This window comes from Lissotriton helveticus, chromosome 7, assembly GCF_964261635.1.
Source record: "Lissotriton helveticus chromosome 7, aLisHel1.1, whole genome shotgun sequence".
NCBI classification, from domain to species: Eukaryota; Metazoa; Chordata; class Amphibia; order Caudata; family Salamandridae; genus Lissotriton; species Lissotriton helveticus.
Window position 1 is genome coordinate 766,412,350 of NC_136068.1, and position 14,411 is coordinate 766,426,760.

Below are 14,411 nucleotides of genomic sequence, written 5' to 3' on the forward strand. Positions count from 1 at the left end.
AACCCACCTTGGTGCTCACATGGGTATAATGTCACATATTTATATGTTTCCCTCATCTTTGTTGCTTGATTTTGCCTACGAGAAAGTTTGACTCCTGGTCGTTGTAATTACACTGAAATTATGAAAATGACACTCCTAGGAATTTGAAACTTTGACAACTATGCATGCCTTGTGCGAGAATTACCTAGACTGTAACAGTATTTCTTGATTATTCTGGCATACTTTGAATCTGCATGGTCCTCATCTGGCAAGTGCAACAAGCATTGGCGATGTCAATGGGTCTCACCTGTGTGAGATGTGTTGGCTTTGTTAATGTTTTTTAGCATTGTACAGCAGTAAAAATAAATCTACAAGAACACAGTCAATGCTGGCTGTGTCATAGCACTTAAAAAAAAACTTGAAACCTTGCTGCACAGCAACGTCACAAATGTACAGCATGGCTAAAAAAACAATGACAACTCAAATATATCTCACATAGACATTTGGCTTTGACAGTGTTTGTTTAAAAAGTAAAGATACCGGTCAAGCTGTGGGATTATTAAACATCTATATAATAAACTGGTATTAAGCGGGAGAAAAATAGTGCAGTAAAGTAATTTGGAGAGCAGCCGTATAAAAGTAGATCCATAATGTTTACCAGCAGTGACCAATTTTAGAAAATCTTGCTCATGTCAGGGGTTGAAAATAGATGCATGTTATATAGTTATTTTTCTCTTCTCCCTTGTGTGATGCCACAGGAGAGGTTTTCATCATCTTCCTTGCTTCATCCCCTACTTCCTATGCTTGGCAGGGCTATTTGGTGCAACGGCTTTAGAGCATTGCCTTGCCCCCGGTGCTACCTGAAAGTCTCTGTTCTTCATTGGTGCTACTCGAGGCATTTAATGTAAACAACTTGTGATCCTAAAGGGACGGTAAATACTGTTTGTTGTTGTTAAGAGGCGAGTGCATTACTCAGCCCAACACTGTTTATGGCTGGCTGAATTTATAGACTAGAGCCTACAATATATGGCTTTTGCTTTTAGTTTCCTTATCTGACAGTTCATGCAGCAGAGCTTTAAATCATGCAATAGTATGGCCCCCAAGACAAATGTATGCTGAAACTTAAAATAAATAGTGAAGCAAGCAGTCTGCAATGTGCCTCCAGAATTTGCCAATTTTGGGCTGGTAGTTGAATAGAAATCCAAGCTCACTCCTTCACAGGCCCGAATATCCTGCAGTAGCCATTGACCTTTTCTGTCATGAAATTGTATTTTTCGTTGATTTTTTTAAACCTGACAGATTAAGAAAAAATGTACGGGCGGATCCGGTTTCAGGACCCATTTCATGAGTCTGCACAGTCGCACCGCTTCTTTTTTTGAACGGTATATAAATAACTGCAGACCCTGTTTAATACAACGAGCGCCACATGTTTAACCTTTCAAGCCAGCAAACATTTACTGCTTGTGTTAGATGTACTGTGGACATTAACGGGGCAGACACCTATTGTTAGCGAGCTAAATGTTAGCAGCCCACCTGCTTTGGACAGAGGCGAGCGCCAACGTTTTTGGGCTTACCAGGCCACCACAAATGTTCTCGCAACAGAAAGGTCTTTGTACAGCGAAAGTTCAACAGCTGTTTCACGTGATGAATGTTTCCTGCAAGCAGCAGCCAGCGAAGCAGCGGAAAAGTTCATTTTTAGAAACTGAATTTGTTTGAGAAATTGCCTACATTTAACTTTTCATTGAAGAGGGCGTCCCACAGTGGAAGAAAGCAAACTATTTCCGGTGTTCAGATTGGTAATTAGAACGTCAGGGGCTTCCCTTTTATTTTTCCCCAGAATTTAAAATAAAATAGCTCTGCAGTCACGTTTTAAAGGAAAGTCGTTAAATCTCTTCTTTCTTCTGGTAAGTCTGTGACTTTAGCGGGCTGTGAAACCATGCTAGTGACTCACTGTGCACCACAGCCATGCTTATAACATAGCATTTATGTTAATTGTTTCATGTTTTGGCACCAGAGAGAACTACAATAGCTCCACCAGTACGAATATAAAAATACCACGTTTTCTAAAATTAATCAGATTGATCGCATTGGTTTTGTACAGCAAGCTAATGTAAGCTTAATCTCAACAAACGTCTTGGTTTGCTGCACTGGAGATTATAGTTTGTTAGGTCTGTCTGGACAGTAGTGATGTCTTCATGCCTATTAAGTATTTTTTTTGTATGTACACAAAATAAACTGTTAATTCCAGCTCCTATTGATTGCTTGCATTACAGTACACGGGTAATCATTGTACATTGTGACAGTAGCTTGAATCATCATCATGTTAAATGTATTGTCTCTTATAGTGTTTTTAAAGTGTTTAGTTGTTGCTCAAAATGTAAGTCCGACGTATTGGCTTTGGCAGTGCTTGTTTTTACTTGGGAGCAATGAAAGAAATTAATTAAACACCTTTTCTGCCATCAGGATTTATCGACGATATACTCTAATCTTCATGGGATGGACATACTATCAAATCTTCGAGATCAGCAACTGAGGTAAGCAGAACTTTGTCTGAATGGCCTATATACATAGTTGTTTTAGATCAAGTGGTTAGAGTTATATTGTAATAAAAGTTAATATTTCTAACAAATATATTCAACTGGAATTCAGCATACTTATTGGAACAATAAGCTTACCTAATGGATAAAAAGTGGCGCTAATGAGAATCACCTATACTCTATTGCATAAAATCAGTGATGTTTGTATGTGCTTAGGGAAGTGATTCCGTAAGAAACCGTACTCTGTGTGTTCCTTTTTATATAGGTTGGTAAATGTTTCATAATTATATAGTGAAGTGACGCTGCGGAAGTTGCCCTTTCCTAATCAGTCTGATTCATAGAATAAACTGTCTCCCAAATCAAAATCACTTTTAAGAGCAGCAATAAACTAACTTGGTGTCTGTTTTCAAGCCAGATTTAATAATAGAGCAAATTTCACTTGAAGGTAAGATGAACGATTTTATTCTTCACCATAAGGACACAACAGTTTTGATAGCCTCTTGAACCATGACATTGATAAACCAAAGGAAATAAAGCCAGCCGTTGACTGTTATGGTGGTTAATTATTAGAACAGTTCCAACAAACATTATTTACAACACGTGTACCCATGGCTTTTCAACAGCCCGTCCACATGCAGTGATGCAGTTGATAATTTAGAGGTTATTCATTTGACGTATTATGCTTCCAGATTATGTAAAAAAGGCCAGTCTCCAAGGGCCTAATACTTGGATTTCACCAGTTAGCCATAAGCCACCAATATTATTTTGGGAGAGCAGATAAGACCGTATTTTGTCCGTTGATTTCAGCTGAGTGGTCAAGAGTTCTCAGTGATTACTTTCTTGGGTTTAGCATTTATCTGGTGGTAACACAGAAAATGTTTTGAAGCTGCAAAAAGACCATCTGTACTTCTCTATCACACTCCATCATGATTCATAAAATGAAGCCTAGAAGTTGGTTTTGCCTTTAACCGTTTTTAGACTGCAAATGCCAACTCACAATGAAATTTGATTACGTGGAAAATTGAGCTAATTTAATCAATTTGGGGGTATCCTCTAACCTCCACCACCATCCCCGCTGCAGCCTATGCGTTGTACAGCTCTCCTTGTCATCTGACTCTGGGTAACCCTGCACTTGGTAGCCTTTTGCCTCCAGCCTGTCCCAAACTGCTACAGCTGATCCAAGGAAATGGGAGCCTTCGGAGTCTGTGACGCAGAACTTAGAAGGAAACAATAATGCATATTTAAGGTTCAGGGATCTCAGCTGCTTTTTAACATCAAAATGGGAGTCCCGATAAATATTGACTGATCCACTGTCCAGCTGCCAAGACCCATGAACAATGGCCACTTGCAGGATTTAGTCTTGGTCACGAAAGTTCAGGAGCTGTTTCGCAATGGCGGGGGTGGGGCCCTCGCCACAGTGAACAACCTTGAAGGACTCCTCTCTTTCCCTTCTGAGCCCAACCAATCCTCAATGTGCAACTCCGTTCCCGGGTCCTTCCTCCGCACCCGGGTCCCCCACTAGGTGAATGTTGTTATGGTGGGAGTGACCTTTGAGATCATCCAGTTTTGCCGCCGTAGTTGCATTCTCTGCCTCCACTTGTCAAATTAGTTTTGAGCCTGTAACAGCCGGCTTCTTGGGTGACCTCGTTGATTTTACGTTCCAGGGAGGATTTGGTGTCCATAATGGCTGCCAAAATAGTTGCTATATGTGCCCCCAGATTCCGGCCCGCTTCATTCAGAGCACCTGCCAGCAAACAGACTCCAAGGCACACCAGTGGACCTCTTTCACCACTGTCTCTGCATGTCTGCCCGACTGCACCTCCGTCATCGCCAGTCTCTAGTGGTCCATTCCAAGCCCAGACCGCCTTCCAGTCTCAGGGCGGGAGCCTCTACTGCCAATTGTACATGCCGGCAGCGGCCTCATTGCTGCCCTCAGGCATCATCCTTCCTGCTCATCACTGCTCCAGTCTCCTTAATCACCGCTGCGGCGTTGGCCGCCCGCCGCCTACACCGGGTGCACCTGCCGTTGCCCCCAGGGTGGGGGAGAGCGGCATCAGAAGCCCCAGGCTGCTCTCCTCAGTGTGAGGAACTGCTGCTGCCGGGCTAGACTTCACTCTTCCTTGGCCCAGCAGGCAATCCCCATGAGCGCCTCCACACCAACAATGGCCAGTCCAGCTGCACGGGCACCCGCCCTGCCTCAGCTCGTGGCAGTGTGCCAGCTGTTCATTCAGCGCTCTAAAACTGTTTTGCGGTCTCCCACCACCATCTTGTGTCGGTGGGTGGCGACTCAGCAGTGGCTCTTAACACCAGTGGGGGCCTCCTGGGCGGGGGTGGGCCCTCTCTGCAGTGTTGCTTTGGGCACCCCTAATGAAGGGTGCAGTGGCAGCCCCCAAGGCTAAGGATTAATGGACCTGCAGGTCTCCGCTATCGGAAGTCCAGGGAGACCAGTCCGATTCCAGGTCATGCCCCCGTAATCTATTATTTGAATGTCTGTTTTGTATTCTTTTATGTTGCCTTCAATTTTTTTTTAGTGTTAGCACTGTCAAGTAATTATTGCTACTCTATGGATCCCATCATCTAAGAAGTAATCTGGCTGCACTCGAGAACTCGAAGGGGAGACGCAGTAGGTTCTTAGTAACCCTCACTCACCCTATTGGTGTTCTGCTTCCTCATTTGGTCACACCCTGGTCCCCATAAATCAGGATGGACTCAACATTTTATAGGGAGCTTTTATGATATTATTTCTGACAGTCTACTGATGAAATGTAAATACCTGAAGTGCACCCCAGTGTTCCTTTAATATTGGGTGCCTTCGGTATGGTAAGTGGTGGTTTGAGTGGATGCAGTATCCCTACACCCTAAAGTACGTTGTCGACATGTTTTAGCTCTTGTGGTTAGGCCACGACGGGTCTGGGGCTTTTGTCAGAACCTATGTAATTACCCCTCTAATGTGTAATTCCTATCACCGTTTTCCTGGTCCTATAGCCTTGGGTCTCTGTCTGGCAATATAAAACACATAACATGTAAAACAGGTCTATTTGCTTGTGATGAGCATATATTAATACCTGAAAGGAAACATTAATTATTATATCGAGGTAGTACGTTAAATATTGGTTGGCATATACATATAGGTATCTGTTTTGTTAGACTAGACTGAGATAGAAAACATATACAGTTAGTGTTGTACGAGATTGAATGTAGCATATAATACACCGCCGTTTTAAAACCGAAAATGATAAAGCCACACGCTGTTCTAAAAAACATAATTTCAGAAAAGAATCAAGTCAACAAAACAAAGAAATATGCTTTGAGAAACCCCAATTTCCTAACAAAAACAAGCTGAAAAACAATAAAAAGTGTTAAAAATCTAAACATTTAGAAGGAATGTGCCCGACATGCATTTATCCTCTTTAGAAACACAGCTGTTACACAACAACCTTCAAGTAACTCGGTCACTCAAATAATAGCAGTTGGAAAGGAATAAAGGTGTGGTATCTACAAAATCTGATGATTTCTTACGGTTTCTGCAATGAGGATTTGACACCAAGCTCTGAAAACTAAACATTGGAAACACTAGAACAAACACACTTTTAATTAAAACATGGACACAACCCGAAACCTCATTATTTCTCTGGTATCCTTCCATAACTACTCTAGTCAGAATTCTTTGGGAACCCTTCATGGTGGTAAGATATTTTAGAACGTTTTGAATATCTACAAAAATAGGTTATTCTAGGACGTTATCATGGGAAATTAAAATAATTATACATGTTTAAAGCTGACACTGTAAATCATGTTTGTGCAGGAAACCGTATTCAGTGCACTATTTTGACGTGCTTCTTAAGGGATCCGTTGTACAACTATGAATGTCCAATAGCACGAAATGTCATCGTGATCTAATACCATAATTTTATTAACCATTGCGGCGGTAGCGAGTTTAGCCACCTGCTTTACAAACCTTTGACACATTTATTTATTTATTCAGAGTTTTATATAGCGCGAACAAGATCTTTACAGATATCAGAGCGCTTCACAGAGACAGGGGTAGGGGCAACAGGAGTGTGACTAAACAGACTATTGGGTACAGAATAATAGTCAGTAGCATAGTAGGACAGCAGTCATGTACAGATAAAATACCAATAAACAATCAGGTAACCAGTAGTATAAGACGGCGCAAAGTCTTTGATCCAGCTACAATAGAGTTCAGGTGAACTTTGGCTATAGGGATGGCTTATACCATGTTCTTAGAATTACAGAGAACAAGGGGTAGGGGCATCAAGAGGGTGATTCAACAAACTAATGTGTACCATATAGTGGTCAGTAGTAAGTGAGTATCATAATAGGATCGCAATCAAGTAAGAATATAATGCCAGTAGACAATCAGGTAACCAATGATAAAAAGCGGTGCAACGTCTCTGATCCAACAACAGTAAAGTTCAGGTGAACTTGGCCATAAGGATGGTTTTCACCTCTTTCTTGAAGAATGCAGTGGAGGAGATAAGCCTGGTTTCAGGAGGGAGTGCATTCCAGATCCTGGGTGCCATTCCTGAGAAGGAGCGTTTGTATGTTTTTTCCTTCCGGAATCTACGAGGTTTCAGGAGTAGACTTTTTGTACTTCTGTTGGATCTCGAACCTCCTGATATAGACAACTTTTGAGTGAGGTAGTTGGGTGCCTTGTGGTGTACGGCCGAGTGTGTCATAACGGCAATTTTCAGCTGTATTCTGGCTTCAAAAGGCAGCCATTTCAGGGATTTTAAGTCTGGGGATATATGCGAGTGTTTTCTAGAGCCAGTAATGAGTCTCGCGGCAGCGTTCAGGGAGGCTCTTAGGGGTGCGGTTGTTGATAGAGGGAGTCCGCTGAGGGCCACAATTCCATAGTCTATGCGGGGGATGACTAGGACTTGTACAGCAGTTTGGAAGTCCTTGGCTGTGAAGAAGGGTTTAAGTTTCCTCAATGTGTTGATTTGGAGATTAGCTCCTTTCGTTGCTTTGCTAACGTGCTGTTGCATGTTGAGCTTGGCGTCAAGTGTGATGCCTAAGGATTTCGCAGAATCCACGATGGTGGGTTGGACATTGAGTGCTGTTAGGTGATTGAGCCAGATTTGGGTGGTGGTAATTTTCGCAGGAGGTGAGATCAGAAGGAACTCAGTTTTCAGAGCATTTAGTTTGAGGTGATTATTGGCCAACCACGATTGGGTGTTTCTAAGTGTGGAGTTCAGAAGTTTGATATCTTCCGGGGATTGTAGCTTTAGGTAAAGTTGAGTGTCATCGGCGTACATATGGAATTGTACATTGGATGCTTGGAGCAAGGTGGCGAGAGGTTCCATGAAGAGGTTGAACAGTGTGGGGGAAAGAGAAGATCCTTGTGGGACGCCTAGATCTACTGACACAGGTGAGGACAGCACATTGTTGATCTTGAACTTCTGAGACCGGTTATGTAGGAAGGAAGTAAACCATTTGAGAACCGACCCGGATAAACCCATTCTAGTGTTTAGCAGCTCCAGTAGGTTCTCGTGTTTGACCGTGTCAAATGCTGAGGAGAGATCAAGAAGGATGAGGAGGCAGGAATCATTGCGATCAAGGATTTGGAGTGCGTCATCAATTATGTGCGTCATAGCCGTTTCCGTGCTATGTTTCGCTCGGAAGCCTGATTGATGAGGGTTGAGGAGGTCAAACTGGTCAATGTGTTTTGTTAGTTGGAGTTGTACACATTTTTCCAGCAGTTTGGCCAGGGTGGGGATATTGGTGATAGGGCGGTAATTGTTTAGGTCAGACGGGTCAGCTGTAGGTTTCTTGAGTATAGGCGTGACTTGCCCCACCTTGAGGGAGTCTGGGATGAGACCTTGTTGAATGGAGCTGTTGATGATTTTGGTCCAAAGTGGTAGGAGCAGGGGGGATGAAGTCTTTTACAGCATTAGCAGGTAGGGGGTCAATGAGGTGATTAGAGGGCTTCAAGGTGCCGAGCAATTTGTGTATTGCTTCTTCAGAGTAGGTGTCGAAGGACGTCCATGATGCGTTATTTTTAGGTTGAGTGTTAGACATTCTGATGTGGCTGGGGTATCGGCTTGCATCATTGATGAGGTCACTTCTTATGTTGTCGGTCTTTAGCTTAAAGAAAGCCGAAAAGTCTTCACAGTGTGGGGTATCGCTTGTTGTGCTGTTTGATTGTAAGGGTTGTGTCTTGGTTTGAGTTTTGATTAGTTCGAACACATACTCCTTTTTCACACTCATGCATTTCAGTCCTTGTTCACCCAGAAGCCTATTTTAGAAAGTTAAAGAAAACATGAAATACAGTGCATACCTCCCTCCTACAGAGCATGATCTCGCATGATATTTATAGTACATGGATGCTTTTGGTTCTGCACTACATCTGTCATAGCCCCGGCGGGCTCAGTGCCTTGCTTTGGCTACAGATAGACCTAATCTGTCTTGAGTTGCTTGTGCTCACTTCACTGAGGAGCTAGCATAGCAGTTAGAGAGGACTGTTCTTGTTGGAGCAGGATAGCCGTGATTTGAATATGGCTAGGTCTAATCTTAGGTGGCTTGATGGGCAAAAAAACGATGGGGCGAATGCTACCCTAATCAGTTGCCAGTGGTCAGACTAGTTGCAAGCATTGTGTGTTTGATGTGATGACTTATAGAGCTGTTCCATTCGTGTTTGCAGAGTTTCTCTTAAGCAGCACATTGAACTTGAGCATAAAAACGGAGAAATGCAAACACATCAGACTTGGCACTGACAATGGCAATTTTCTGTTCTTTCTTTGGGAACATAGTGTTTAAACATAAGAAATCAAGTGATTATTTACTCAAAAAAGATTTCCGAAGAGGCCTGTTAGAAAAGAGTAGGAAAGATTAAACCATATTAAGGCCAGGTCAAAAAAAGTCCAGGCTATATATAGCACGTTCTAGTTATTGGTAATCTTTTTTTTTTTCAGAATTGAGGAAAAACATTTAGTTAATGTGTATAAAAACGTGTTTGTTGAATATGTTTGATATCCATTCATAAACAATTAACGACTTTTAGCTAATATCCTGTTGTCTTACTGCTCTACAACCACTCTGTTCTTGCTTGGATAGCTCTCCATTGAGGGGATGTGTAAATAGTCTTGTGATATGTATACTCAGCATCTCTAAAATAAAAAGATAAGCAGCAGCAGTAGTTTATTGGTATTGTGATCGTTTGATTAAAGTGAACTGTTATTTTGCTGAATTCAGACTCATTAATTGTTAAAAGGAGGAACCCCACGTGATAAAAAGTAAGTTGTAGTTTATTCCATATTACAGGAGTAGCTCGCTACAGCTTCCTTCTCCATGCTATGCCACCAATCTCCTCCCTTGCATTCCAGGACACTCACAGCAAATATTTTACAATACTAGACTATATCGGCGACTGCATAATTACAGCCAGAGTCTCTCAGTGGCCTTGAGGTATACAACACTACCCAGTCAATCCCCTTGCCTCTCTGAATCAGTGCTGCCCAGAACTCTTCATTGCTAACAACAACTAGTACACCTACATTGTTAACAGCAAGCAGCACATATTGCTTACCAGTCAGATAGGACAACTTCAAATTGAGCTTGTACCATCGAACTTTTCAATCTCTCAAATTCCCATCTTTGATCTGGAGCCCATTCATGTTAATTTAAAAAAAAAATATTTTTTTTAGCAAATGTTGAAACGAAACTTTATAGCATAATTTGGAACAAACTTTGCATAAAATTCATTTAATCCAAGAAAAAACAACAATTGACCTTTGGTTACAGGTGCTGAAGCTTCCAATATTGCCTGTATATAAATCTATTTAGGTGTTATGTCTTCATTTGAAAATTTATGTCCTAGTTACTCCACATTTTCACACCTGAATTACATTTAGAGACCCTCCGAGTTAAATCTTTACTCCCTAACATACTCAACACCACTTGCACATTCTTATTGTTCAAATTATGCTCATCTTTGTGAAAAGCCACTGCACCAGTAACTCATTAAAGTGTATCTTTCATAAGATGTTGAAACAGGGACTCTGCTCTTGCCAAGTCGAAAGGCATCCTAAAAAACTGAAACATTCTTTCAGTTGTAAGAATGCAGTCAAATGTGTAACTCAATCTGAGGATATGCACTTGCGAGATCCACCTTAAAAAACACAGTAGTTCCCACAAGTGTTGATGCAATCTCATGAAGATATGGTATGGGTTGTCTGTCTTCCCAGGTCCCATCATTGAAACCACATGAAACAAAGAACAAACACACTTCTTCTGTACCCTTTGAGCCGGGCTGATGTCATGCTACGAAATCCCTAGAGTGCAACCGGTCTTCATGCAACTTTACTGAAACCTGGTGCCTCTGCCATGTTGCACTTACCAGCGGCAGCCACGTTATATTTTGTTTCTGATTGGGGTGGCTTGTTTCCCACTCAAAACGAGGACGCCTCGTTCATGAATTTATTGAATGCCATTGGGCTTTACACCTTACTCGAGATAGAGCGCGACTTCCCACTTGGGTCAGCAACGGAAGAGAGCCTCATTTATGATGCTGGTACAGAGGGAAGCTGATGCACTTTAGCTACCTTTATCCTTAATTAAAACAAATGTTCTAACGAAAATTTTACAGCCTGGGCCAGCTATTTCTGAGACTTTGCCAACCTTTTATGAATGTATTCACTAATACTTTGATGTCCATTTAGTCAAAGTCTTGTTCTTACTCGGTTGTGACTGTGCAGTTGGGCAGACATAACAGACCAGTGCCTGGTAAACTGGATTTTCTCACCACGTACCCCTATAATTCCCCAAACCCTCCTCACAAGAGAGCCTTATCATGCCTGCCTCTACCAGTAAGGCAAATTCAAATTCATTTCCAACCACTTCTTTGGACCGATAAACCAAGCAAGTTGAGGCTTTTGCAAACACGTTTTCTTCAGCTCCTCCAGCATTGCGGTCTGTCAGTGCTGTGTTTTTTAACAGGGCATCAGACACGCACATACCCTGCGGGACATGGCCAGGGAAATCTTGCCAGCAGTCGTGGAAGATCTCAGACCCTCTTTAGTCTAGGCAATTCATGATGTACAGGACACTTCAAAATGTTATTCATGCAAGCCTAGTTACTATGGATTTCCAGGGGATGGCATTAGGTTCTAGTGTTATCACTTCGACATGTGTGGACGCGTACCACCGGTTTCTCTGGTCATCTACAGGCCTCCCTCATGGATATGCTCTTTCATAGGTCTTGCCTCTTAAGCAAAAGGCAGACTCTGCATTGGAGTGCTTTAAGGTCAGTAGAGCTACTCCACACTATTTGGTTTGGTTGTTTCCTGTCAAATATGTTCTGCATTAGTTCAGGTAGGTTTGAAGCTATTCCAGAGGGCTGGCATTTCAAGAGACAACATTTTCATTATGTGCAGCAGGCACCCCAGTGCGTTCAAGGCTACGGGCTTTGGTCTACGAGGCAGCATGCGGATAAACAAAGACATCAATATTCCAGTTCCTCTTTCTCTGCTACAACAACCACCAAACCACTTTAATATGCTCTTAGTGGCACAAGACCAAACAGTGGAGGGGCAGGATTTGACATGGAGCAAGAGATCAATGTGAGAGTGTTTTGTGCATGGTGAATGCCACATCCTCCAGTTGTCTCAAAGTCCCAGTGAAGTCATCTAAGAAATCAGCAGTTTAGCGTTGTCCAATCTGCCAGATATGGGACCTGCCGTATAGTCCCTGCTTGATTGGGAGAGGCATTAAAGTCTTCCGCAGTAATTATTACACCATGAGGTAGACCCAGCACAACAGTTCTGGAGGCCTGCAGGGCGAGTTTGGGTGACTGAGGCGGGATATAGAAGCTCAAGAAGTTGTATTGAGTCCCCTCAAGGAGACCCTCCACTCTGATATATCTGTCCTGAGGATTGGATGTAACCACTGTGACCACAAGGGAAAGTCCCTATGAAGGAGTTTTAACACTGCTTGGGAACCCCTGGTTAAGCCCTCATGAAACGCCTTACTGCAGGCATATCGGTAAAGGAAGAGCTACTTTGAACCTGTAAATCGATCTCTTGCAGCATGAGACCCGCTGTCATGGTTTTTTTGGCATATCAGAGTACAGCCATTCTTTAGATACGGTTAAGCATCCCATTAACATTTTTGGATAGAATGATTAATTCAGTCGTGGGGGTTGAGGGTGTAATGATATGTAGTAGCTGGGAGCTATGGCCAACCAAAGTGGAGGTGTCAAGGAACTTCCAAGTCTATGTAGCAGTGGAAGAAACACCTATATGTAAGAATGGCTTGAGATGTCACACATAAGCCAACACAGTAGACAACATATTAAAACAAAACATAACTTTTCCTAACCCTTATCCCAACGGGAAACATCGTTCACATCGCATGCCATTACAAGGCGGTCGTTACAATGACCGCGTTGTTACATCGCAAACCATTACAATGCAAGTTGTTACAACAACTTGCTGTAGAGGGAAGAAGGTGTTGGAGTTAAAATCCAACACCTTCCCTACTGTTGCACTGACTGGAGTTGGAATAGTAAATTATACTATTAAAAAATCCGGTGCGCCCCCTACAGCAAGTCGTTGTAACGACTTTTGTTGTAATGGTATGCGATGTAACAATGTGGTCGTTGTAATGGCATGTGATGTATCGCATGCATTGTAACGTGGCCTATTCATCCCAATTCCCGCTACACTTCCACCCCAGAAACATCTGTCACCATACAAAACCCCATGAAACAAAGCAACATAATAACATGACCGGGCACTAGTGATGGAGCTCCTTATATGTATGATTAAGCTAATGCAACATTATAGAATTTAGCATGTCGAATCAAAGGGAACATATGAAATTAGCACTTTCAGACCTCTCGGGGAGCCTTACAACGGCAACTCAAATGTCCATGCTAAAGCTCTGCGTCTAGGTCTCTGAAATCAGCCACAGTCGAGTCTCCCTGGATTGTAGGGGAGTGGGTCTGTGGGGTTGGCCACCAGTCATGTCACAAGAGACTCCGGTCTGTTACAGATGAGTCTGGGTTTACCCTGGGCTGGCCAAGGCCTCTGCGGGATCTCATTCCCCTCTGTAGTTTAGGTCTAGAAAAGCCCAGATTTGGCCAGGTCTACTGGTCAGACGGATACTGGCTAGGCGTGGGAGCTGTTTCTCAGGTCAATTTTTCAGCTGCCCTCTCCTAAGCCGCCTCGAGGATCTTTAAAAATTGTGCTCATGCGCCATGAACCACTTTCAGTTTAGCCAGAAAATTCAGCAAATATTGTAGGTTGATGTCCTGCAATTTGTTTAACAGGATCAAAGGCTTTCTTTCTTTGTTGGTCCAGCTTATTATAGACCAGTAAAATCCTGAGGCATGTGGATTGAAATGGTAGCTTGCCGGTCTTTTCTTATTGTGTCATGATCTCTGAAATTAAGGATTCAAGCAATCGGAGGACGTGGGTAAGTCTTTTGCGGCCACAAAAGTGAACTTTTTGGGATCCAAGATATGAGCCAATGTTCTATAAATTTCCCTGGTTCATTAGATTTGGCCCCCTTCACGTATCTGAAGTTTTAATGGGTCCGCATACATTTAATCTGATTGATGCCAGTTCTCAGGGGAAACTGCTTGAGATCTGCAGTGGTGGTTGCTTAACCGCAATTGGTCCAGCGGCAGACACATATCCCTTCCCCATCCAGAGGTGACAGTGGGTAACGGATGCATCCTTACTGGGCTGGAGAGATCATTTAGGGAAGGTGAAGTTTAGGAGATTCTGGTCTCCAGTGGAGAATCAGCTCCACATCAAACTGCTGGAGTTGTGGCCAGTTTGTCTGGAGGCTTTCCTGACATCCATCAAGGGGAGGCTGTGCAATGTCTCATGAACAACATCCCGAACAACACCACTGCCTTGTAGTATTGCA

General features: G+C 42.8%; 1 protein-coding gene across 6 annotated transcripts in view; it reads left to right on the forward strand.

Annotated features, from left to right (window-relative positions):
* Positions 1 to 14,411, forward strand: part of RAPGEF6 (Rap guanine nucleotide exchange factor 6) — an 885,786-nt gene that overhangs the window by 212,622 nt on the left and 658,753 nt on the right. For all 6 annotated transcript variants that reach the window (XM_078653140.1, XM_078653141.1, XM_078653136.1 and 3 more), the window contains exon 2: positions 2,443 to 2,513. In XM_078653140.1, coding sequence (XP_078509266.1) covers positions 2,443 to 2,513 — 71 coding nt within the window. The remainder of the gene's footprint in view (positions 1 to 2,442; positions 2,514 to 14,411) is intronic.